Here is a 26,526-nt window from a genome sequence, read left to right on the forward strand (position 1 = left end):
TCGGTTTAGATCTGGATATAGCTCCGATTTATATTTTACATATTCACAGTGGTGTAGGGTATCATATAGTCGGCCCCGCCCGACTTTAATCCTTTCCTTACTGGTTTTTGCATATATTTTGCATATTTTTGATATGACCCCAAATATCGAAAAATTGACCCTCAAAACGCCTAGATCCAAAATTTGAGTCCAATCGGATAAGAAATAAAAAACATGCTAAAATCCGATGTCTAGTAATCTTAATACCAAATTTCAGGATTCCAGCTCTATCCGTCCACATAAATTTACATTGTACCATATTTAGTACCATTTAGTACTTTCCGAACCCATAAGTACGAATTTCCAAAAGTACCTCAATCCTACACTCCATCAGTAACTTTAATTCGAAATTTCAGGATTCCAACTCTATCCGTTCACCCAAATATAAATTGTACCAAATTTAGTACCATTTAGTACTTTTCGTACACATAAGTACGAATTTCCAAAACTACACCCATATCTAAATCGTACACTTCAACGGTAATCTAAATTCCAAATTTCAGGTTTTTAGCTCTATCCGTTCAACCAAATCCAAATTGTACCAAATTTAGTACCATTTAGTGCTACTCGTACACTTAAGTACGAACTTCCAAAATCATTTCCTTATATCAACACCACTTCCCAACCTTGATTCCCATACCAAATATGAAGATTGTAGCTATATCCGCTCAAAATATACAATTGGTACCAAATTTAGTAACTTTTCGTACACTTATAGGTCGAATTTCCAAAAACCCTTTGGTACATCTTTCTAACTCTTCATCAGTTACCCTCATTCCAAATTTCAGAATTCTAGCTCTTCCCGTTTGCCTAATACAAAGGGTACCATATTTAGTACCTTTTAGTACTTTTCGTTTCCTTCTAGGTCGAATTTCCAAAAACCCAGCCTTATCTCACCCCTACACACCGACAGCAACCCACAGTCAAAATTTCAGCATTCTAGCTTCAGCGGTTTCGTCTGGGCGGTGATATGTCAGTCAGTCAGTCACTCACTCACTCACTCACTCACTCACTCACTGAGCTCTTTTATATATATAGATTCTTAGATTGTAAGATAATATAAAATTGAAAATCGACTCACCTCTAGTGTTTGTATCTTTGCTGCCCCAGTGAAAATGGTGGGCGTTGGCGTCACATCCAAGGATTACGTTACAAACGCCCAGGTTCTCCTTTAGCGGCCTGTGTACCCCCTGATTTGGTGGATCAGGGTCCTCATATGGCATGTAGATTGAGGACAGGAGAGTGGCCTTCTCTCTGCCGTTCTCCAGTCGCACCGTGCACATGTCTCCATTACTATAATTAGATAGAAAGATTAGATTGAGGTTCTTCCTACCTACCACGCAGGTCCTCACCTTGTCCCCTTCGGACGATGCGAAGACCTCGAAGTTGGCATTGTTCAGTCCAGAAACCTTATTTTTGTATATATAAGGTTCCTGGACTAGAACAATGTCTACCTCTGAGTTCGTGAGGGACGGCAGCTGCTTTACAATGATGAAGATTAATCTGCAAAATGCGTAGCACCTGCCGCCTACCTACTCCTACTGATTTTCGCGAGGTGGAATCTGTCGGAACCGAACCCATCCTGAACCAAAATTCAGTTTTCCCTCACGAACCTTAAGGTACTCCTTTCCTGAGGAGTCTATCGCCATCTTGACATCCATCCCTCCATTCTCCTTACAAGGGGTTAGACTCATTACAGTCCAGTCCTTAGTAAGGAGACCTGGGTTCTTGAGCTCCAGCATCCTCAGCAGAAGATAGCTTAATTTTCATTAAAAAAATAGAGTTTTAGCGTGTTGTGGAATTCTAGTTAGCTGCATATTTTCTTAGAGTATTTTGTAATGTCAATTCGATCATATACTTAAATTTGATCTAAGGTTTTAGTTATGATGCCCACCAGTGCCCACCTCGGGAATAATTTTCCAAAGTAGGTCACGGGTTTAAGATTATTCAGTACTAAAATCAGCTGCCATCTAGTGCCAGACTATAAATGTTGGGTCGCTGACTAAAGCTGCCCTAGAATAGGGTTTCTATGGATATATTAGCGTATAACTCTGTTATCTGACCACGTACATTAACATAACTGGTATCAGTGGCAAGATGAAGAAATCTTCTTCCAAATTTAAATAAATAAATGTCAAAGTTCACACTTTTAGGGGTTTTTAGGTTTTCACAATTTTGCTTGAAAACCACAAGTCTTATGGAAATGGGACTAAAGAAAATGTTGTAGCAGTGAAAATTCTGTACAAGATTGACCTTTCTGATATTTTCGTAGGTTTTACCATTTTTATACCCTCAGCATTTATGCTAACGAGGGTATATACACTTTCATACGGGCAAAATGTGCCTCATCGAAATAATGGTTTTAGACCCCAAGTATATTTGGACGAAATGTGTTTCAGACAATTTGGAGTCGATTGAGCAATGTCCGTCTGTCTGTCTGGCAGGCTGGAGCGCACGATATCTCTCGAACGGATAAACCGATTCGGTTCAAATTTTGGCTTTAGTAATATTTTACCCAAACTTATTTTAAGTTTGAAGATGGGCTATATCGGTCAAATCCTTCCGGTACCTCCCCCACAAAAGGTGTGAGGTGGTTGGAGCGCAAGATAACTCTCGAATGGATCTGCCGATTCGGTCCAAAATTTGGCCTTAGTAATATTTTGTCCAAACATAGTTTAATTTTGAAGATAAGCCATATTGGTCGACTTCTTCAGGTACCTCCCCCACAAAAGTTCAAAAATGTTCGGAAAAATTGTTCGTATGGTAACTCTTGAAGGGAGTGGCCGAATTGGTCTATACTTTACACATACTAATATATCTACCAGATATGGATCAGGGTGAAATATAGACTATATTTCACGCAGAGAAAAAAATATGTTTGATCCAACAATATTCCAAGAGCAAAATATGTATTGTTAACATATTGTTGGATTCCTCATGTAGTATTGTAAATCCAAAAATAGTTTGTGTCAACTGAACAATATTTCTCTCTTTTCTTCGAAAATTTGTTTCTCTTCTCTCGCTAGTCGATGCCGTGTTGAAAAAACAATTTTGGTGAGTTGTGGTGTGTTTGTATGACATGATGCCTTTACCTTTGTTTTTGTGTGTATGTACTTGTGAGACTCTTGTTTTTATTTGTTTCTGCTTTGTTTCATTCTTCTTTCCTTTTCATGTTTGTTATGGTGTTTAATTATTCCTTATGTTGTGGTGGGTTCTTGTGGCTTTTTGTTTGTCTTTGTTGTCAGCCAATGCAGCAAACCATGTATTGTGTTCATCAATGATTGCAATATTATACGCGACATTTATATCCAAGTTATGCGAAAAGTGTATATGAGAAGTATATGCACTCAAATCAAAAATTTCTGGGCTGGTTTTCTGTATTGACAATACTTTTTGTAAACAAAATTAGATTATGATAGTTCCTACAATCGGTATTGTTAACGATTTTAACAATATTGCGGAAATTCGAAAGTTGTTTTTGTTTTCTATGTTTAGAACAAAAGATGGTATTTTTGGATTTGGATTACAATGTTTGAACAAAACAAATACATTTTTGGAACCAAAACATATATTTTTGTTCCAACAAAAGCGAAAAATATTTTTTCTCTGCGTGTTGTCAGCATTCGCTGTCTCAATTACGAAGGTAAACGTTTTTTTTAGGGGCAAGTCCATACTTCTTGGGCAAACAGCCCGAAGAGTGTAAAAACCCCCTACAGCACCATATGTTGTGGCTGGAGATCCACTTCCATAACGGTCAATGTCTATCCATTCCTTTTAGTATCTCATCTGCAAAACTTTTTATCTTTAATCCTAATCAACATTTTTGTCGGTTCAAATGCCCAAAATTTTTGTGATCTACACACATAGCTGTTTCAGAATCCGCAAAAATGTGCTTGTTATAAGCGGTTTTCATTTAATGTTAGTTAAGGCGGGCCGTGCATGATATTGTTTTATAAGGAGGCGATACAGTCAGTGCATTGTCCAAATTTCAACTTCTAGATCTCAAAAACGGTAAAACCTACGAAAATATCATATAGGTCAATATTGTACAGAATTTTCACTGCTACAATATTTTCTCTTTCGAGTCCCATTTCCATAACACTTGCGGTTTTCTAGCAAAATCGTGAAAACTTAAAAAACCCCTAAAAGTGTGAGTTTTGACCAAGACTTATTTAAAAAGCCTTCCGGCGATTTTTTTAGTTTTTTGATTTCTCTCATCTATGAACATTGCAGTTTCAGAATCCGCAAAAACTTCCCAGGTGTAAGCTCCTTCCATTTAAATTTGCTTAAGGCACACCGTGTCAGTACATTGCACAGTGGATCCACTTGTATGGAGAAATTGGCCAAAAATATTTAGAGTGTAAAAATCAAGCCAACAGCTTTGTGCTGCTGCGAAGAGTGTTTTAAGAAACCACGAGCGTAACATTCTCCCCCCTTTCCCCTCTGGAGGGGGTATACGGTAAGAATTGTTTTATGCCGTTAATACAAAATGACACGAACAAAGGTCCCGATTATCTTATGATGCAAAAATAGGCTTGGGGAAACAAAACAATCTCCAAAACAACATAAAATCCAACCAATTTAGCGGATTAAAAAAAATCAAAATGTTTGTCTGAAATTGGTAACATTTTTAATATAGATCTTATAGCTTTCTTCCTGGAAGGCACGTACCGCCAACGAATGACACATTTGGAATAAGTTTTCTTCATCTTGCCACTGATACCAGTTATGTTAATGTACGTGGTCAGATAACAGAGTTATACGCTAATATATCCATAGAAACCCTATTCTAGGGCTGCTTTAGTCAACAGCCCACCATTTATAGTCTGGCACTAGATGGCAGCTGATTTTAGTACTGAATAATCCTAAACCCATAAACTACTTTGGAAAATTATTCCCGAGGTGGGCACTGGTGGGCATCATGACTAAAACCTTAGGTCAAATTTAAGTATATGATCGAATTGACATTACAAAATACACTAAAAAATATGCAGTTAACCAGAATTCTACAACACGCTAAAACACTATTTTTAATGAATATTAAGCTATTGCCTCCTTCTTCAAAATCCACTATACTATTTTGGTATACGCATTAGCTTCGCGATATTTTGAATACATTTATTTGCACTTAAAATGTAGGTTGTACTCACAACAAAAAATATTAGTCAAATGTTCCGACTTTTGAAGCTATTCTTAAGAAGATCACGTTCGAATAAAGCAAAAATTAATATATTTTTAAAAAGGTCCATGTCATTGCTGTCAGCGTTGCCAGATATTGACATTATTTTTTTTATTTTTGGCCAATGGGTGGATCCACTGTGCATTGTCCCATTTTGTACTTCTATATCTCAAAAGTCTTGCGGTTTCCAAGCAAAATCTTGAAAGTCTAAAAAAGCCCTAAAAATGTGAACTTTGGCCGCGATTTATTTGAAAATCCCTACGTCGATTTTTTTTTGTTTTTTCTCATCTATGAACACTGTAGTTTCAGAAACCGCAAAAACTTCCCAGGTGTAAGCACCTTTCATTTAAATTTAGTTAAGGCGCACCATACTTATGGTGCCTTAGTGGTTTTTACACCTATCGGGCTGTTTTCTCAAGAAGTCTGGACTTGCCTCTGAAAAAACTTTTACCATCGTAATGGAGGCAGCGTATACAAGTTGCTTCAACAAAAATCAAAGTGATTCGAGAGCAGGTCTTAGAATGAACTTGTCCGAAATTTTCGAACCTGATCTATATCTGGCTAAATCAACTCAAAATAGTCTGAAACACATTTCGTCTAAACATACTTGGGGTCTAAAACCATTATTTCGATGAGGCACATTTTGCCCGTGTGAAAGTGTATATACCCTCGTTAGCATAAATGCTGAGGGTATAAAAATCAAAGTGATTCGAGAGCATGTCTTAAAATTAACTTATCCCAAATTTTTTATGTGGGCTACCGAAGGAGTGGACAAATATAGTCCATATTTGAACCTGATCTATATCTGGTAGATATATTAGGATGTCCAAGATATAGACCAAATGGGCCACTCCCTTCAGGGGTTATCGTTCGCACAATTTTTTCGAACATTTTTAAACTTTTTTGGGGGAGGTACCTGACGGAGTGGACCGATATGGCTTATCTTCAAACTTAAACTAAGTTTGGACAAAATATTACGAAGGTCAAATTTTGGTCCGAATCGGCGTTTTTCTCAGGAAGTGTGTGTGAGAGCAGGTCCTAAACTGAACCATTCCGCAATTTTGTGTGGGAGGTACCCGAAAGAGTGGACCGATTGAGTCCATATTGGAACCTCATCCATGTCTGGTATAAATGTCACGATGTGCAAAGTATGGTTCAAGTCAGTTGATCCCTTCAAGAATTATCGTCCGAACATTTGTGGGGGAGGTACCTGAAGAAGTGGATCGATATGACCCATCTTCGAACTTAAACTAAGTTTGGACAAAATATTACGAAAGCCAAACTTTGGACCAAATGGGCTGATTCGTTCGAGAGTTATCGTGCGCTCCAGCCATCCAGATAGACAGACGGACGGACATGTGTAAATCAACTTCAAATTGTCTGCAACGGATTTCGTCCAAACATACTTGGGGTCTAAAAACATTATTTCGATGAGGCGCATTTTGCCCGTATGAAAGTGTATATGAGTGAATATCGAAAAAAATTAGTTTTCATGAAGCCACGGTTTGCACTATTATAATACGCGAACTATTGCAATTTACCAGTAACTATGACCATGGCTAGATCAATTCAAGTGGTTTTGAACAAAGCTCAAAAATTTGGCAAAATAATTTAATTTGCGTGGAAGTTATGGCCGCGTAAATGAATAAAAATAGGAAAAAAACGTTGAAGCTAACGAGGTTTTTTACGTTACCATTTGATTGCTGATTAAACCGTTCAAATGACGGACATATGTCCAAAGTAAAAGTAGAAGACTACAAAATGAAGATTACACTTCTAATGTATCACTTTTCGAAATTTCCACTGCTTCCACCTTTTATGGATGCTGAAATTTTGAAGCCGGATTTTAGGTGTTGTTCGTATTTTTAATTTAACTGGAACGCTCATTCGAGTATTTCAAAAAACAATTAATAGGATTAAAGTAATCGCAATTACGCATAATTTGATATGTATATTGGCTATGTAGCCCACACAGCAGCAGAGTAATCTACTGCCAAAGACCAAAATTTAGTGCGATATTTTTTCTAAAAAACATATTTTTTGGGTACAGTATTTACAATATCCTTTTGAGTGTGCTGGTTTTAGTTTTTCGGCGGTCCGGATCACCGACGTAGCCAGGGCACCCTGATAAGAGCAATAAGTATATAGTCTCTAACACCTTTTTGTAATTAACTATTTTGTTCATCATAACTATTACAAATTCTTTATTATGTTTGAAATTGGCAACAAAAAAAAAAAACTATATCAATTTTTTTTTATATGATTTCTATTCCACCGCAGTGTCGTCCGTTAAGTTTATTTGAAACTTGTCCCTTCCTACAAATTATTAAATGTCTATTGTACAAAAAAGAATTTTTCTGTCGTATTTTTATGTTTTGTTCGACTTTTCGAATGTTAATAAAATCAAGATTGAGATTGAGGTCAATGTTTATATTTTATTTATTGCATATTATTTCAAATATTTCGAAATTACATTGAATTTCATCTTCAGGGATTTTTCTGTTGATTACTCTTTGAATTGTATTTTGGGAAGTACTTTGAATGGATGCACATTTCTAGAATTGTCCCTTTTTCCTTCTTCGGCAAAGGACTTTAAAACGACAAACGAAATCAAAAAAAAAAAAAAAAATAAATAAAAATATCGGAAACAGATTCAAATTCGTCAAAATCTCACCAAGTATCAGTCGGATTTGCGGATAGGCTCAGGGTCCTGCGTGAACTGAAACTTTAATCTATGGACAGATCGAATAGCGGCTACACAACCAAAATCCTTTAACCCAAAGCTATGTATTAGGAGATTTTCAGAATTGTGTAGCCATTTTCGGACGTATGAACTCACCAACAAAATATGGAGGTAACTGAAGAAATGAACCGGGCCGACATAGTTCATTTTGGAAGTATATCTTACTTTGGGTGTCATTCCTTTTAAAAGATATTGCGCCCACAAGTCATTTCAGTGCGTCACAGTATTATTTTCAGTTTTTTCAAGAAAAAATATACACACACAAAGAATACCGACCTTAAACTGCATTAAACAACTATTTTGAAGGTTTGTTGGGATGTACCCATTTTCGAACTAAAACTAAGTTTGGACAAAATATTACTAAAACCAAAGTTTGGAACATATCTGTTGCTCCGTTCAAGAAAAATCGCACATACGACTGTAGCTACAATTCTTGAATTTATGGGGGGGGGGGTTGTTTGGAAATACAGAAGGAGTAGACCGAAAATCACCATCTACGAACTTCATATAAGGCTCGCAGAAATATTGCTATAAACAATGTTAGGACCAACGCAGTATCCGGTTCGAAAGTTGTAATGCGCACCAGCCACTACACATGATGGCCCTAGGTGTGTCTTACAGCTTTTGGGCCATTTTCTCTGGAAGTATGGGCATGTCCCTGAAAAAACTTGTATTGTAGTAATAGGGGTCCGAGAACAATTGTTGCAAAAAAGCAAACCGTTTCCAGAGAGGTCTTATAATTTACTTGTGTAATATTTTTTTTTTTATTTCATATTTTTAGTTATAACTAATTTATTAGCATAAAGGAAGTGAAGCCATGACTGCTGAGGTCTTAAGCTTACACAGGTATATTTACTAATTATCCAGAGAGATCTTAAACTGTACTTCTCTGAAAATTGTTCAAATACTCTGTGGAAGGTTATCGAAAGAGTGGATCGAATCGGTTGATCTGTTCGAGAATTATCGTGTTCTCCAGGCAGCCACCCAGACGGACGAACATAGCTAAGTCTACTCCAAATTTTCTGAAACAGATTTCCAAACACACTTTGGCCCTAAAAACATTATTTCGATGAGGCACATTTTGACTAAAGGCTGAGAGTATAAAAAATGTAGGTTGGGAAAAATTGTGTTCATGGATTTTTGCTAAAAATCTGGGCGCCAGAATTTCATTTTAAAATTATTCAAGACTGACGAGATCAATTTATGAGAAAATCCACGATAGGAAACAAGAATTTCTATAAGAGAAGTCTGACGATTGGACGCCAAAATAGTCTATTGACAGATGCACGATTGGGCGACAGAATTTGACATTATTGCCCACGATTGGGTGCTAGAATTTCATCATGGAGTCTATTGCTCAGCATTAGTTCTCTATCAAGAAAACCACTTTCGGCCTTCAGAAATTCTTTGTGATAAGATCTACGATTGGACACCAAAATATCTTTAGGGAATAACTTCAATGACAGTAACAGTAACAACGATTGGACACCTGTCTTTCCGAAATTGAAAAACTGACCATATTCTGACAACGCAGGGTGATAAAAGACAAAAAAAAACTCCTAAATCTACCTGCAAATATAAAAAAAAATACTAGTGGATAACGCCATGATATACGAATGTTCCCTTTACATAAATCAATTCTCTACTAATCCCATTTTTCTTCCATAAATTACTCAATAAAATTGGAGTGGAAAATTGAAGCCATGATTTTGAACTTTTGTGAAGTAGGAAACAAAGGAAAGGTTAAGATATTTCTAAGGTTTTCCGATTGTATACTCGTTCGTTTGGTCTTACCGAAGTGATATCACTGAATTACATAACATTCACTGTAGTTGTATATCTATAGTTTGAACATATATTAACTCTAATATATTGTCAAAAAAGTTCTGAAAACAAGGGAAATTGGCCAAGAAGTCTTACGTCATTTTAATTAAAAAATAGTAAAGACAATTATTTCATCAGTAATATAAGTATAAAATAAGGTTTACATCATTACTAAATAAGAAATTTTCGCTAACATGAATTTTCAAAATTTTGGTCAGGTAGGATTAGATCGATGCATTTTTCCACGATTGGTAGTGAAATCGGATGCGCATAAAAAGTGTATGCACTATGTGCAAAATATAAGCGTTAAACAGATTGTTGCACACTAAACTGCAGACGACGCTACCTACATCTTAGCGGCCAAAGTAAATCCTGGCAAATGCATACAAATTAAAAGAGAAGAATTCGACGTATTGATAAACCGCATGCGCATCAAGCGATTTTGATGATTTCGCGATTTACACGCATTTCAAATGATACAGTTTTATTTGAAGATTATACCGCATTCGAAGGAACCCAACATTTATTTGAACGTTACCCATATCTTCCGCTAGATGTTAGCGTGAACTCGAGAAGTGATTAGAATAAAAACGTGATTTTTTGCGTGAAATTTAACTGAAATAGAAGAATAACTCCGACCGAATTTTCTTACATTTTCTTCAACTAACTCACAAAAAATGTGAAAAATATTTTCTCTTACAAAAATTTTATAACTTCCCTCAATATATTTTTTTGTTTTTGCTAAAACGTGCAAACCGCTAAACAGATTTCTATATTTTTGGTTCCATTTGAATCGTCGCGATGCAGACTGGTCCCAAATCCAATTTTTCTGGCCAAAAGTATTTGTACGTCCTTTTTGTGTTTAAATTTAGTTTTATTTTTAAGTACTGTCAAAAAATATTAATTCAAAATCATTTTCACCCTAAATTTCCACAGACCGTTAAAATATATTAGAAAGGGTGACCCCTTTGTATGGGGTCTAAACTAAAATTTCAACTGATGTTTATAATTTTTGGTACGAAGGGTTTACATCTTCTAAGAAATCAAAATGTAAAATTACAGCGAAATCGGCTTGAAAATATGGCTATTTTATATTTTATCTGGACATTCAAAATAATAATACCAAAATTTCAGGCAAATCGGTTCAAAATTGTGTTTTTAGAATTAAGTTTGTACCAGCCGAATATGAAATATTTCGAAATTTGATGTAGCCTGAAAAAATTCTACTTCATTTATCGCAACGAATCGCACCTTGAAATGATTTTTTATTAAAGTATACACATCAAAGTAATTTTGATTTTTTTTCTGGCAGCGACAACTAGCGACCAAAATTATTTCGACCCAGAACAATTTTAAAATTGAAAAAATGTTATAATTTAAGAGGGTTCCAGAAATATGTTGATAACTTTGTTCTTAGGACCTCGGTAATCATATTGTTCGTAGGAAGCCCTTAATTAACAATGTTTCGCAATATAATGACTGGCGTTGTTTTAAGATTTATTTCTTATTATCAGAATTAAAACCGCCATAACTTTTGAGCGCAACAACTAAAATTAGTATCTCGAACAGATTTGAGAATCGGAATTTTTTCCGAATCTATGTACCAAAAATCGTTCAAGTAGCATAATTTTTTTTTATGGAAAACTAAAAAGTTTTGATATTTCCTCATATACCCTCGTTAGCATAAATGCTGAGGGTGTAAATCGCATTCCAATCAGACTTGTAGTTTTCAAGCAAAACCGTGAAAACCTAAACAAACCCCAAAAGTGTGAACTTTGACCGCAATTTTTTTAAAAGTCCCTCCGGAGATTTTTTTGTTTTTTGATTTTTCTCATTTATGAACATTGTAGTTCAGAATCCGAAAAACTTCCCAGGTTTAAGCACCTTTCATTTGGATTTATTTATTTTTTTCTTTTTGGAAAAAATTGAAGAAATAGTACGAAATGAAAACAGCTCATTGTTTCCTCAGGTACTGAATTTTAGTGCAATTACAATATTATTGAACCAGAACTTCCAACACCCTAAGTATTCTATTTAATTCTTGGAATTCTTGCTTACTTAGCAGGATACTTGTTCCATAAACCGAACTAAGAAAAGATATCCAATCATCTCTGTGTGCTGCTGTATTTTCCCAATCTGGGATATGAAGTTTTCTGATGTTGCGTTTCAATTCTACGCTCAAACAAAGCCTTGTCCTTAAAGTTCTGCGTGTGCCGCCATGTGACCCGTATTTATACAGTCTTTTAGCGGGTTCATCATCACTCATTCTTATGATATGCCCTAGCCAACGTAATCGTTGCATGTCGATACGTTTATCTGTACTGATGCCGTTATATAGCAGATACAGCTCATAGCTCATTCACCGTCAACGCAGATTGGTCCGTAAAGTATCCAGGCTTCGGTACCATACATTAGCATGAGCAGAATCAGTGTTTTGTAAAGCGTTGTTTTTGTTTGACGAGATGTGGCTTTGTTTTAAGCTGCTTATATGATGTTGTTTGATGTGCTTACGGCGGAGCCAAGGTAGACGAAGTCTTTTGCTACCTCAAAACTATATGAACCAACTTCAATAGTTGGTCCGGGATGTATGGACGCATTGCGTGTCGACACCATCAACTTGGTCTTCTCGTCGTTAACCCTCCATATCCACATTAGCAGATTCTCCTTCAACCTTCATAAAGGTATCAGATACTTATTTTACTGATCGTCCCATGCTGTTTATATCATCAACATAAGACACATCTTAAAAATTCAGAACTTAACCCATTGATACTTTGATAAAAATGTTTTTATCATACCTTACCATCCAAGTGGAACTTATAACTTCTTCACTGTGAAATATGTACCTACCTTTGTCGAAATAACCAAACATTTAAATTTTACACTTTATGCGTTTTTTGTATTATTAAAAATGATCTTTATTTAGAATACAACAAAAATCTACAACCAAATAAAATAAGTATTTTTTGTTTTAAATATTTTACACTAAATTCTTGTTCTCTTACAGATAATTTCAATTTATGTTTCATGTTTGTTGTTTGCTTTGTTCGGTTTGTTTTTTTCTTATTTTTTTCTTATTTTCTTTTTATTTTTGCTTCTTTAAATAATAATAATAATAAACTTGTTTACGGTTTGTGAATTTTATTTCATTTCATGTTTTTTTGTTTGTTTGTCATTCGAATTTGTTTATGATTTCTTCGTATTTGTTTATTTGTTTTTTTTTTGTTAAGTTTTAAATTTTACATTGATCATCATTATACACATACAAAGATCATTCATCATCGATTCATTCATCCAACTATTATCGTCATTGTAATTTGCACGATGATTCAAATTTGATAAACCAAAGGACCCTTCGAATCTCAACCTCCTCCACTCTGAGGCAAATTCGAATAGCCAAGTTCAAACTTGAATCCAACGAATTTGTTTTTTTTTCATTTACTTATGTGTTATACAATATAAGTATACTTGCTATATATATATGCTACATACATACATATGTATATAAAAATAATGACTAATATCTGAAAAAAAATACTTAAAGTTTAAATTGGTATCGTATAAAATAAATATGCGATCGTTTATTGCTTAACGTAAAAATCTAGAGAAATCTGTTTGTGTGTGTGAGTGTGTATATTTGAGTTGTTGTTGTTGCTGTTGCTGCTGCTATTTAGACAAGAAAAGATCAATCGAATCGATGCTCAACGATTTTCTCTGGTAAAGGAGGTGGGGAGAGTATACAGAGTTTTTTTTATTTCCATCAAACTTAGTAAGAAGAACAAAATGAATCCAAAAAGGAAAAGGGATGTGAAAATCAGAAGGAAAACATAAAGCAATGTTCATGTTGGAACTGGAGTTGTAGGAGTAGAGCTGGATTTGTGGCTGTGGGTTGGTATGTTGAGGGTTAGAAATTTGAGAATGAATTGAGCAAATTTTGGTTTCGTTTTCTTTGATATGGACCACTGGATTATCCACAATATACTCTGGCTCTCTTCCTTTGCTTTTAATTCGGCTCCAAAGTCTTGGAAACTTCCTTTCTTCTTCTTCTTCCTTTTCCATTATAATCTCGTTTTTGTGTGTTTTTCTTCAAGTTGTGGTTGTTGCTGCTGTTTCCGATGTTACTGTTGCTGCTGTTGAAGGAGTATCATTTACAAGCAAATCCAATAATTGTTTTGCCAAAATCTTTTTTCATAATTCTCATAAACTTGTGGTACCAGTTGTCATCATGCCACCGGGATGATGCATACCACCATTCTGGAAGTACATGTAATAGTTGGCATAGGGCTGTTGTGAGGCAGCGGCCGCAGCCACTGCCACTTGGGTGGCAGCCACCTGATGTTGGGCCAAAGCGCTGGTGGTATTCGAAACACTCTCACAATCCAACAATTGTTGATGGCCACTTACCGCTGAACCACCTACCGGCGATGGTGTCATTGGCAGACTGGCTGTGAGACCAGTATTTACCGGATTGCCTACTTGACAGCTGGCCCTAAGGGCCACTGCCTGATGATGAGCCAAGATGTCGGTTACGGTGTGCGGTGATGGCCAGCCATGGGCCACAGCCGCTGCTGCTGCCGCCGAATGGACTTGATGAGGTGAACCTGTCTGGGGCGGAGATGGTGTACCACATGAAACTGTCGACTTCATGCTGTACGCATTGTAGGGCTGGTAATACAAATGGGGATGGTGGGCGTGGGCAGCAACACTGGCAGCCGCAGCGGCCGCCTGATGTGCCTGATGAGCATGGGGATGGGCTGTGACTGAGGCTGCAACAGATGTCACCACCGAATGGGGCGGTGTGTGGTGCATATGACCGTGACCATGGTGATTGTGGGAGCCATGGGTGGGTGTGTGGGCATGGGCGTTGTGAGCAGCATGGGCCTGGGCAGCAGCCAATGAATGGGCATGCTGCTGTTGCTGCTGCTGCTGTTGTTGCTGCTGTTGCTGTTGTTGTTGCTGCTGCTGCTGTTGACTGTGTGCTGTATGCTGAGGTGATGTACTGGGTGGTGGTCCTGGTGTTGCCACTGGGGCCGGTGTCGGCGGATGATGACTGATGGGATTCAATTTGTTGCGCAGTATGCGTGATATTGAACTAACGCTCGGTACATTCGTTTTATCGCAGATACCCTCGCTCAACAAACGATCTCTGATCTCCCAGGCAAAAATACCAGGATCACGTTGTTTCAATTCGCGTATATGATTGACAACCTTGGGCGTGGTAACACGCGGCTTAGAGCCACCAATTGCACCCGGCAGTATGGAACCCGTTTCATGGTATCTGGCCAAGATTTTCGAAACACAACCATGGCTGACACGCAGCTGGCGGCTAATATCACAGGGTCGTATGCCTAGGCGTGCCAGCTCCACAATGCGCATGCGTGTGGCATTCGGCAGGGGTCGTCCATTGACAAAGACACCACCCAATTGGTTGACTTCACCATATTGAGGGCATTGATTTTCTAAAGAGAACAAGGAGAAGAAGAAAAGAAAAAACAAATCATGATTAATATCTAATTTCCAAGGAAAAGCTGTTAAAAAGAAAAGAACTTAAGAAAAAAGTTGAGGAAATAGAAAAGAAAACAAAGAAAGATATTTTGAAATAAAATTGTTTTTCCTAGAAAAACAAATTAAGTTTGTTTTGAGTGGTACGCTCTGAATATGTTGATTCGTTTTTCTAATTAGTTCATTGAACAACAACAATAACAACACCATTTGCTGGAATTCATTGGCTGTGAAGGCATCATCATCATCGTCGTCATAAGCACAAAAAAGCGCAACAAAAATGTGCATCTGTTGTAGACTTTGTGCCACCATCACAAGCCATTGTTCCCAAAGTTCCGAGAATTGCGGATATTGCTAATGTTTTGTTTTTATTTTATTTTGCACGTTTTAATGTTGTTGTGGTTGTTGTTGTTATTGTGCCTGCCTGCCTGATTTGTTCAAAAGAATGTGTGTTGAATGAAAGTTCTACTGGAAAAAGAACCAAGGAACTACTTTTCATAAGCTATGAATGAATCTGTGGATGGGAGAGATGACCTAAATTTAGATGTGGTTGAAAGCATTTGCAGTATGACTTTTAAAGGTCTTCTATGGATAGAAGGTCTTCTTGGACAGACGACCTTCAAAAGATCTTCTATAAATAGGAGGTATTCTATGTTCAGATGATCTTCTTAAGGTCTTCAATGGACATAAGACATTCTAAAGGGCTTCCATGACCAAAGGACCTTCTGAAGGTCATTTATGGATAGAAGATTTTCTAAAAGTCTTTTATGGGCAGAAGACCGTCTAAAGGTCTTCTGTGGACAGAAGACCTTCTAAAAGTTTTCTATGGATAGAAGACCTTCTAAAGGTTTTCTATGGATAGAACACCTTCTAAAGGTCTTCTATGGATAGCAGACCTTCTAATGGTTTTCTATGGATTGAAGACCTTCTAAAGGTCTTCTATGGATAAAAAATCCTTTAAAGGTCTTCTATGGGTAGAACACCTGCTAAAGGCCTTCTAGGGATAGAACACCTGCTAAAGGTCTTCTATGGATAGAACCCCTGCTAGAGGTATTCTATGGATAGAAGACCTTCTAATGGTTTTCTATGGATTGAAGACCTTCTAAAGGTCTTCTATGGATAGAAGACCTTTTAATGGTTTTCTATGGATAGAAGGCCTTCTAAAGGTCTTCCATGGATAGAAGACCTTCTAAAGCTCTTTTATGGATAGAAGACCTGCAAAAGGTCTTCTATGGATAGAAGACCTTCTAATGGTTTTCTATGGATAGAAGACCTTCTAAAGGTCTTCTATGGATAAAAAAATCCTTTAAAGACCTCTAAAGGTCATTTATGGATAAAAAATCCTCTAAAGGTCTTCTGTGGATAGAAGACCTTCTAAATGTTTTCTATGGATAGAAGACCTTCCAAAGGTCTTCTATGGGTAGCACACCTTCTAAAGGTCTTCTATGGATAGCAGACCTTTTAATGGTTTTCTATGGATTGAAGACCTTCTAAAGGTCTTCTATGGATAAAAAATCCCATAGAAGACTATGGGTAGAACACCTTCTAAAGGTCTTCTATGGATAGAAGACCTCTAAAGGTCTATTATGGATAAAAAATCACCTAAAGGTCTTCTGTGGATAGAAGGCCTTCTACGGTCTTCTATGGATAGAAGACCTTCTAAAGGTTTTCTATGGATAGTCGAAGGTCAAAGGTCTTCTATGGGTAGCACACCTTCTAAAGGTCGTCTATGGATAGAAGACCTGCTAAAGGTCTTCTATGGACAGAAGAACTTCTAATGGTTTTCTATGGATAGAAGACCTTCCAAAGGTCTTCAATGGGTAGCACACCTCCTAAAAGCCTTCTATAGATAGAAGACCTTCTAAAGGTTTTCTATGGATAGAAGACCTTCTAAAGGTCTTCTATGGATAGAACCTTCTAAAGGTCTTCTATGGGTAGCACACCTACTAAAGGTCTTCTATGGACTTGAGACCTCTTAAATGCCTTCTATGGATAGAAGACCTTCTAAAGGTCTTCCATGGATAGAAGACCTTCTAAAGCTCTTTTATGGATAGAAGACCTGCAAAAGGTCTTCTATGGATAGAACCCTTCTAATGGTTTTCTATGGATAGAAGACCTTCCAAAGGTCTTCTATGGGTAGCACACCTTCTAAAGGCCTTCTACGGATAGAAGACCTGCAAAAGGTCTTCTATGGATAGAAGATCTTCTAATGGTTTTCTATTGATGAAAATCCTTTAAAGGTCTTCTATGGATAGAAGATCTTCTTCTATGGATAAAAATCCTTTAAAGGCCTTCTGTGGGTAGAAAACCTTCTAAAGGTCTTTTATGGATAGAAGGCCTGCTAAAGGTCTTCTATGGATAGAAGACCTTCTAATGGTTTTCTATGGATAGAAGACCTTCTAAAGATTTTCTATGGGTGAGAAATTCTCTTAAGGTCTTGTATGGATAAAAAACCCTTTAAAGATCTTCTGTGGATACAAGACCTTCTAAAGGCCTTCTATAGATTGAATACCTGCTAAAGGTGTTCTAAGGATAGAAGACCTTCTAAAGGTTTTCTATGATAGAAGACCTTCTAAAGGTTTTCTATGATAGAAGACCTTCTAAAGGTCTTCTGTGGGTGAGAAATTCTTTTAAGGTCTTCTATGGATAAAAAAATCCTTTAAAGGTCTTCCGTGGGTAGAACACTTTCTAAAAGTCTTCTATGGATAGAAGACTGTTTGAGAGTCTTGGAGAGAACACATTAAAAATATGCTTTTTAATCCAAGTATACATAAATCTCTGTAAACCTTCGATAATTTTTTTTTAAATCCATTCCAAAATCTCAGGTTTATTTATCAATTCCCAACATCTCTATATTGATATATTAGCAGTGATGTTTAAACGGTGACATTGATGGTTAATTTAAAACAAGATAATTTGTTTTTCTCTGACCTTTGACTTTTCTTCTCACTTAGGTTTAAACGTCAAGGGGAAACTTCACCCCACACACAAGAACAGATAAAGATCGTTAATCATTTGAGCAACGCCGAAAAAAAGTGATTGAAAGAAATTGCACAAATTTTAGACATTTCGATTAAAAGCTAAGCACTTCAAAGATTGGTCACATGATGTGTCACAACAGAAGTGACGGTGACAGTGATTGAAGAGGTAGTAACCGGGATGTTACTAAGCTACTTGCTATATTACATGTAAGCAAATTACGCAAGTTTTGGCCATATGTTGGTACTTCCCCTCTCCAATCTTTCAAGAAAAATAGAAGAGTGAAGAGTCCATGGAATAGTAGCAAAAAAAATTCATTCATATTCCATTGTTCATGGTTAAATAGTGCATTAAATTTTATAACTTCTTCTTCATTGTTAATTTTTTTAATTTCCCCATTAGCAACACTTGGGGAAAATGTTACACACAACAAAAACCATTTGTTTTTGTTGTGTTTTTCTTTTTCATTCATTTCAATATTTTTTTGTTATATTTTTTTTATGAATGAAACGTGATTTACTCGATTACATGTTCATCAAGAGAACGAACGAACACCAGCCAGCCGCAGCATTGCGGTATTGGAAGAGTTGTCACTTGTTCCGTTCACCAGAAGAAATCCAATACATCGTACAACAAAATCCAAAAACCAATAGCTTTTCTAGCCACATAAATAATAGGCATTGTTGGATTGAATGAACGAAGAAAGAAAGACCAAGTGGCTGCGAAGTTTTGTTGTTGCTGCTGCTGCTGATAGTGCAACCAGCCAGCCAGTCAGTCACTCAGCCAGCTAGTTATTGGTGGTATTGTGGGCAGATTTGTGTGTGCGTGGAGTAATAGGATCCGAATATAATTGCCCAGCCAACAACAACACCCAACAAGTGTTAACACCATTTGAAAGGAACTCCAAGTGGCTTTTTTACAATTAAACACCATACATTGGCCGCAACTAATGTTGGTTATCAGTGGCGAATGCAAGGGGTACGGTGCACTATGGAGTTGTGAAATGTGGAGGGAAATTTTAAATGAAAATTAATAAAAAATCCCAAAAATTATTTGATATGTAAACGCATCATTAAGCATTAGAAATAAAGTAATAAAACTGCATTTACATTAATGCTTATTATCATGCATGAAAATATAGGTCAATAAATAAAAACCTAACAGGTTAGAGGTTTTTGTCGGAATAACCTTCTTTAAGATGATTTATTTGACGTTTTTGCAATGTAATTGTCATTTGAAACCATAGAGGTTGGCACTTAAAGGCGTGTTTAGACTATAATACCCTTTATGATGATTAAGTCGATTTATTTAAAATAAAATGTATGAAAATGTTTTGAAGCAAATCGATGCAGAACCTTCATAATAATAGAAGCTAGTATAAACGTACCCTAAATCGCATAAAACCGCTTTTATTTGACCTAAATTCAATACGATTGCAATTGAAATCAAGGTTAAACTTAGAGTCATTTGAACGTAGGGGGTAACATTTTTTGGAAATTCTTTGTCAACAGGAGGGGATGACACAAGAGGCCCAATTTTAAGAAATATCCAATATAGTCGAAAAATTGGAAAATAAAATTACAAAATTGAAAAAAAAATTTATGTTATTTTCTGAAAGAAGTTATTGTATAGCTGTTCTTGGAATGCTCATGGCGCTATGGGCTAGGGTTCTGTACTTGTCCAATAAAAATTAAATGAATTTTTTACTTTCCAGTTCTACTGACCTCAAGCCAAATAAATAGAAGAAAAAAATTACATAGTGATCGAATTTCAACCAAAATTTTGAATGCGGATGTATGTGCTGATCTAAATAATTCCGATCCAACGGAATGTATTTGTGGCGCCCAACGATACGTAAAGAGCATATAAGGTTTTATGATTGCATAAGATGTCATATTACAACAATAGTCCTTCATTCCAGATTGGGCGCCATTTTCATAGCCTCCCACCATAAAATGAATTTGATATAAACTTAGTCTAAACAGAATTAATTAAGTGTATTTGATGTAAACATAGCTTAAATAGAATATACCTAAACCATGTGTAAATCATGTGATGACTCCTAATAGCAAATAATATCTAAACTCCACATACTAATTGTCCAACTAAATGGCAACTCATTTTTTATTCTCCCAACAACAAAAACAAAGGAGACGATTTTCCTCCTAAAACTCTTTTCACTGGCAAACCACAAGCCACAATGATTTCATGTGGCAGTGATGGTGCATTCACCAAGCCAGACATTTAGTCACATCCTTGCATTCCATGCGTTTGTCTCGCAAACTCAAACATTAAGAAAGAGTTTTGAGTACAACAACAAACCCCTGGAGAGCATACATCTATACACCTTATTCTGGAGTTGATATCTACTTAGTAATATGAGCTATGTATGTGCCGCCGTCGGCATTTGTCATTGTGTGTGAACATGACATTTGACGTTTATCGGTTTGTTAAATGTCATCTCATGAAATGTAACAACAAACCAATGAAATATAAGCAAACCAATAATAAAAACCAACGATAACAACAACAACAATCGACAATATCATAAGCAATTACATCTAAATTGTACTTCCACTATCGAATTTCCGCTAGTGAAGATTTTAAAGAAGATATTCTGGCTCTTCTTCTTTTTCGTGGTTTTCGTTTTTTTGTGATGACATTTTTATGCAGGTTATTTTTCTTTTTTTCTGTTTTGCTTATTTTGCGTTCCTTTTAGTAACTGATTAAAGCGGAAGAGTTGTTGAATGCTTCAATTTATTTCCCTTTGCCAAGTTATTTCTTTTTTTTTTATTGTGGCCGATGATGATTTTTGCGGTTAAATGCCAATCGAAAGTGTATCAACACAATTATCCATTCATTCACCAGTTTTTTTACTTCTCACTTATAGCGTTTGCCGTCGGCTTTATTTGTGAGCGAAGAGAAAGAAGGTTAAGCCACTTTATTTCACTTGGTCAGTTTTTGGTTTTCTTCCGGTCAATAAATACAGTAGCTGCTGAAAAACAAAACAATTTGTCGCGGTTTTCAGAGTGTTTTTTTTTTTTGGTGGAGAATCCCTCCAAGGTGTGACAGATGTTATGGAGAGCATTCCAAAGGCCTGGTTTGTTGAATAAATAAGAAATATTTGGATTTTTAATGGACAAGATAAACCAAAAGAGCACTTCTACTAAATAAATAATAATCTCTGTAATAGGAAGTAATGATGAAGTTAAGCCATTGGGATAATACTCCAGACTTAAAAAATAATCGCTTTTGAAAAGTTTTTAAAAGGAAATATATGCGTGACGGACATGCGTAAGGTTCTGTTCTGTCTATATCAGGGGCGAGCTTCTTTGCTTAGATCGTATAGTGAGGGCGCCCACTGAGTTGTTTTTGCATTTGCTTCGCTCTCTCACGTACAGTGTAAATCAAACCCGTTCGTGGGTATTGATTTGGTTACGAAGTTTTTCGGCAAATCACACACACGCGACCCGAACGCAAAGTAAGAGAGCAAATGTTTTGATTTTTTTACTTCAGTCTTGTACTGAATTTCATGCAAGCAGGTTGATGCCGCTTTATTTGTTTATTTTTGGGTACACAGAAAAGATTTTGCAGTTGTACAGCAAATATGTGGAGGGAAGAATTTGAAAATGATTTTTGTTTTGTATTAATATTTTTAATGACGCAGAATGCCTCGTCTACAATGCAACAATAAAAAATGTATGTATGCTTAGAAAGTCTTAAAAAATCATTTTCATATACAATTTGTTTTTTCTCTCAAAAAAATTAACATATGAAGAAAAATACTTTTCAAATTATGAATTTATTTATATTATTTTTAATTTAAGTCATACAAAGCGAACGCGCCAACAATATATTTTTCATTTCACACTCAATATGAAAATCATCACCCTGTTCTGTCAGTGTAATTTTACCCACACATAAACAATTTAAGCGCTCGCTCTTCTTGGTCAGCTATGCTCTAACAGCGTAACTGTACAAAAATTCCTTACTTGCTTTACTAGCGATTGACTTTGATATACATACATATTCATTCTCATTAAAATGTTTGTCTCATTTTTTCTACTTGAGTATCAAGGCTTATTCTCTCGGTATGTTATTCTCTGTCGTTCCTTGTTATGTATTTCATTGTTGTTATGAAGTAAATTCCAGCTGTGCAGTGTGAATGTGCGTGTGTGCGTTTAACAAGCAGAAAACAAGATTAGACCAAACCCGTTCGTGGGCATTGATTTGGTTACGAAGTTTTTCGGCAAATCACACACACGCGACCCGAACGCATAGTAAGAGAGCAAATGTTTTGATTTTTTTACTTCAGTCTTGTACTGAATTTCATGCAAGCAGGTTGATGCCGCTATATTTGTTTATTTTTGGGTACACAGAAAATATTTTGCAGTTGTACAGCAAATATGTGGAGGGAAGAATTTGAAAATTATTTTTGTTTTGTATTAATATTTTTAATGACGCAGAATGCCTCGTCTGCAATGCAACAATAAAAAATGTATGTATGCTTAAAAAGTCTTAAAAAATCATTTTTATATACAATTTGTTTTTTCTCTCAAAAAAATTAACATATGAAGAAAAATACTTTTCAAATTATGAAGTTATTTATATTATTTTTAATTTAAGTCATACAAAGCGAACGCGCCAACAATATATTTTTCATTTCACACTCAATATGAAAATCATCACCCTGTTCTGTCAGTGTAATTTTACCCACACATAAACAATTTAAGCGCTCGCTCTTCTTGGTCGGCTATGGTGTAAATTAATGAAAACAAACAAAAACATAATGTGGTTGTTGCTTTTTTGACTCATACGTTCATACATGTCTTCGCTTTGGTTGTATTTCTGTGGTCGTCGCTGGTCTATATCATAGTTGAGTCAAGTTGACATTCTTGAAGTTGCCAAATGGCCTGTTCCTTTACTTTTGAAAATGGTAAAACCGGCAAAAGTAGTAAAAATTGTAGACTGCTCCCATATGAATTGTATGATGTCTTAAGTAAAGAAACGCTTTTCGAGTAAAAAGTGGTAAAACTTGAAGATTCTTGCACGTAAAGGAACTGGCTTAAATCTTATAAAACGTCATTACAAAATATAAGTCGTATTTTAAATTCAGCAAAAATTGTGAATGCCGATGTGGCGCCCAACGTAACTTAAGGAGTATGATTTCTTAAGATGTTATAATAAAACTATAGCTTTGCATTCTATCACCATAAGATGGAGAAAGATCAAGTTCTGGCAAATCATGGTGCAAAAATGGTTCAGACCATGCTAGAAGCTGTAAAAATCTTATAAAAACTTAAACTAAATTATTTAGATATTCTTTGTCAACCGAAGAGGATGGCACAGGAGGTTCAATTTTAAGAAAGATCAATATTCGAATTGCAAACAAAGCACTGATGATTATCGAAGATAGTCGAAATATTGGAAAATAAAATTACAAAATTAAAAAAGTAAATGTTATGACTTTTTTAATTTTACGACCTCAAGTCAAATAATAGAAGAAGAAAAAGTACGCCGTGGTCTAATTTCAGACTAAATTGCCAATGTTTTGCTTTAAATAATTCTGTTCCAATGGAATGTATTTGTGGCGCCCAATGCAACTTAAGGTGCATATAACGTTTTATGATTTCTTAAGATGTTATATTACAACTATAGCTCTTCGTCCCAGATTGGGCGCCAATTTATACCCTCCCACCATAAGACGGAGTGTATAATTGACTTTGTCATTTAGTTTGTAATAAATCGTTAAAGTATTCACTTTCTCGATCAACATAAAATTCGAAGTCTTTATAAGGATGTCCGTATGTCCACATTAAATACATATGTATGTCCCTACAACATCGTTTAAAGGACAAAGGAGACTTCTCTTATATCAATGAGTGCACGCCTATTCATATTAGCTCACTGATATGGGACCTACTTTTTATCGCCGAGTCCAAAAGGTGTGTCTTATGACACCCACCACTTGTAGAGAAGTTTTTCATAGTTGAAATACTCAGGAGATGTAAGCTAACATTACGCTGAGGGGATTTGTCCCGGCGAAAATATCGATGTTCTGGTCAGGGATTAAATCGCAGATCTTCTGCGTGCATGGCAGACGTGCTTGATTTCTTAAGATGTTATATTACAACTATAGCTGTTCGTCCCAGATTGGGCGCCATTTTATACCCTCCCACCATAAGACGGAGTGTATAATTGACTTTGTCATTTAGTTTGTAACAAATCGTTAAAGTATTTACTTTCTCGATCAACATAAAATTCGAAGTCTTTATAAGGATGTCCGTATGTCCACATTACATACATATGTATGTTCCCACAACATCGTCTGAAGGACAAAGGAGACTTCTCTCATATCAATGAGTGCACGCCTATTCATATTAGCTCACTGATATGGGACCTACTTTTTATCGCCGAGTCCGAAAGGTGTGTGTCATAACATCACCTGTAGAGAAGTTTTTCATTATTGCTAGGATGTTTGGCATTGGAAATGGGTTATATCGGTCCACTTTTTGATATAGCCTCCATAGTAGCCTCCCGATTTTCGGTATTTTCAAAGTTTTTGCCTCATTATCCCACCGAAATGGTTACAGATCTGTGACGCAGAAATACATTGGTGCAGGTCCACTTCCGATTATCGTTATTTTCAAAGGTTTTACCGAATTGGCTGAAATTGGGTATTTAGTCTGCCTTGGAGGTCTCAAATATTCCCGAAGATAATGGTCAGAACAGGTGTAGGTTGTGATATAGCCCGCATAGATGGTATCTCCCGATTTTCGGTATTTTTAAATAAAGCCCCCATTATTGCACCTAAATCACTTAAATTTGGTATTAAGTCTTCATTGGGGCTGAAAATTCTCCCCCCAGATTTTTTTCTGGATACAGGTCAACGTTTTGATATGAACCCCATAGAGCGGTACTTGTCGATTTTCGGTATTGTCAAAGTTTAAGCCTTAATATCACAGCGAAATGGATGAAAAGTGGCATTTAAGCTTTCATAGGGCTATAAAAATTCCCCCAGAAATTTGTCAATACAGGTCCACGTTTTGATATAGCTCCCATAGAACGGTATTTCCCGATTTTCGGTATTTTGAATGTTTTAGCCTCATTATCACACCCCAGTGACTGAAATTTGATATTTTGTCTTCTTTGGGACCACAATACTTTTCCCCAGCAATTTTTCAATACAGGGGCTCAATTCTGTTTCTGTGAAAATGTGAAATGAAAAATTTTATAAAGGAAATTAATGTCAAATGAAAAAAATTATAAAGGAAATATTTTTCATTTCAAATTTTCATAGAACAAGAATCCAGCCCCAGGTCTATGTTTTGATATAGCGCCATTCTAACGGTACCTCCCGATTTTTGGTATTTTGAAGTTTTAGCAGCATTACTCCACCCAAATTGTCTGAAATTTGGTTCTTAGTCTCCGTTGGTGTTATAAAACCGTGTCCATGCTTGGTAAGAAATTAAAACATTTTTGGTTTTGTTACTTTTTTGTAATAATGGCGCCCAACCTAAATGTAATAATAAATGCTATGAAACCACGTGTATATTTTCCTTTATGGAAAATAAAAAAAACGTTTAAACATATATAAAAATGTGTTATTAACGTGACATGGTGATGAAATGCCTTGATTTCCTTTGCCAAAATATATTCAAACCCACGTTGGGCGCCACATTTTAAGACAAACGTAGTGTAATATTCCATATCAAATACGTATAAAGATATACTATAATGACATGGCGTAAAATAACTTGATTTCCTTTTCTAAAAAAATATTCAAACCCACGTTGGGCGCCAAATTTTAAGGCAGTAATAATTTAATATTTCATATCTGTTTATGCTTCAGATTTTTGTATTGGATATGAAATCGATCTATCTTAATTTATATAATTTAGATAGAACAGGACCTCCCTTGGGCGCCACATTTTAAGGCAATGGTATTTAATTTAGGGTTTCTACTGGCATTAGCGCTCATTTCAATATTTCTGTCCTGATTTACAATAAATTCAAACAGAACAGGATATTGTATCATCAGTTTATCATGTGTAAATTTCGATTTATATACTATTTGCTTTCTTAGGACCCACGTTGGGCGCCACAGTTTAAGGTAATGCTATTTCATTTAGATTTTAATTGGCATTAGAGCTCATTTCAATATTTCTATCTTGATTTACAATAAATTCAAACAGAACGCAAATTTCCTTAAGTATGGCGCCCGATTTTTGCAAAATTAATGTAATGTTATAAAAAATAT

At 35.9% G+C, this 26,526-nt stretch overlaps 1 protein-coding gene across 5 annotated transcripts in view; it reads right to left on the reverse strand.

The window, feature by feature from the left end:
* Positions 1-12,678: 12,678 nt before the first annotated feature.
* Positions 12,679-26,526, reverse strand: part of Poxm (paired box pox-meso) — a 157,571-nt gene continuing 143,723 nt past the window's right edge. For 3 of the 5 annotated variants that reach the window (XM_073959900.1, XM_073959904.1, XM_073959902.1), the window contains one exon: positions 12,679-15,217. In XM_073959900.1, the coding sequence (XP_073816001.1) occupies positions 13,983-15,217 (1,235 nt within the window). In that variant the 3' untranslated portion in view covers positions 12,679-13,982. Of the gene's footprint in view, positions 15,245-26,526 lie in introns of all 5 variants that reach the window. The other 2 variants (XM_073959899.1, XM_073959901.1) reach the window with 1 other exon arrangement.

This window comes from Musca autumnalis, unplaced genomic scaffold, assembly GCF_047663935.1.
Source record: "Musca autumnalis isolate F117 unplaced genomic scaffold, ASM4766393v1 scaffold_1, whole genome shotgun sequence".
In the NCBI taxonomy this organism is placed as follows: Eukaryota; Metazoa; Arthropoda; class Insecta; order Diptera; family Muscidae; genus Musca; species Musca autumnalis.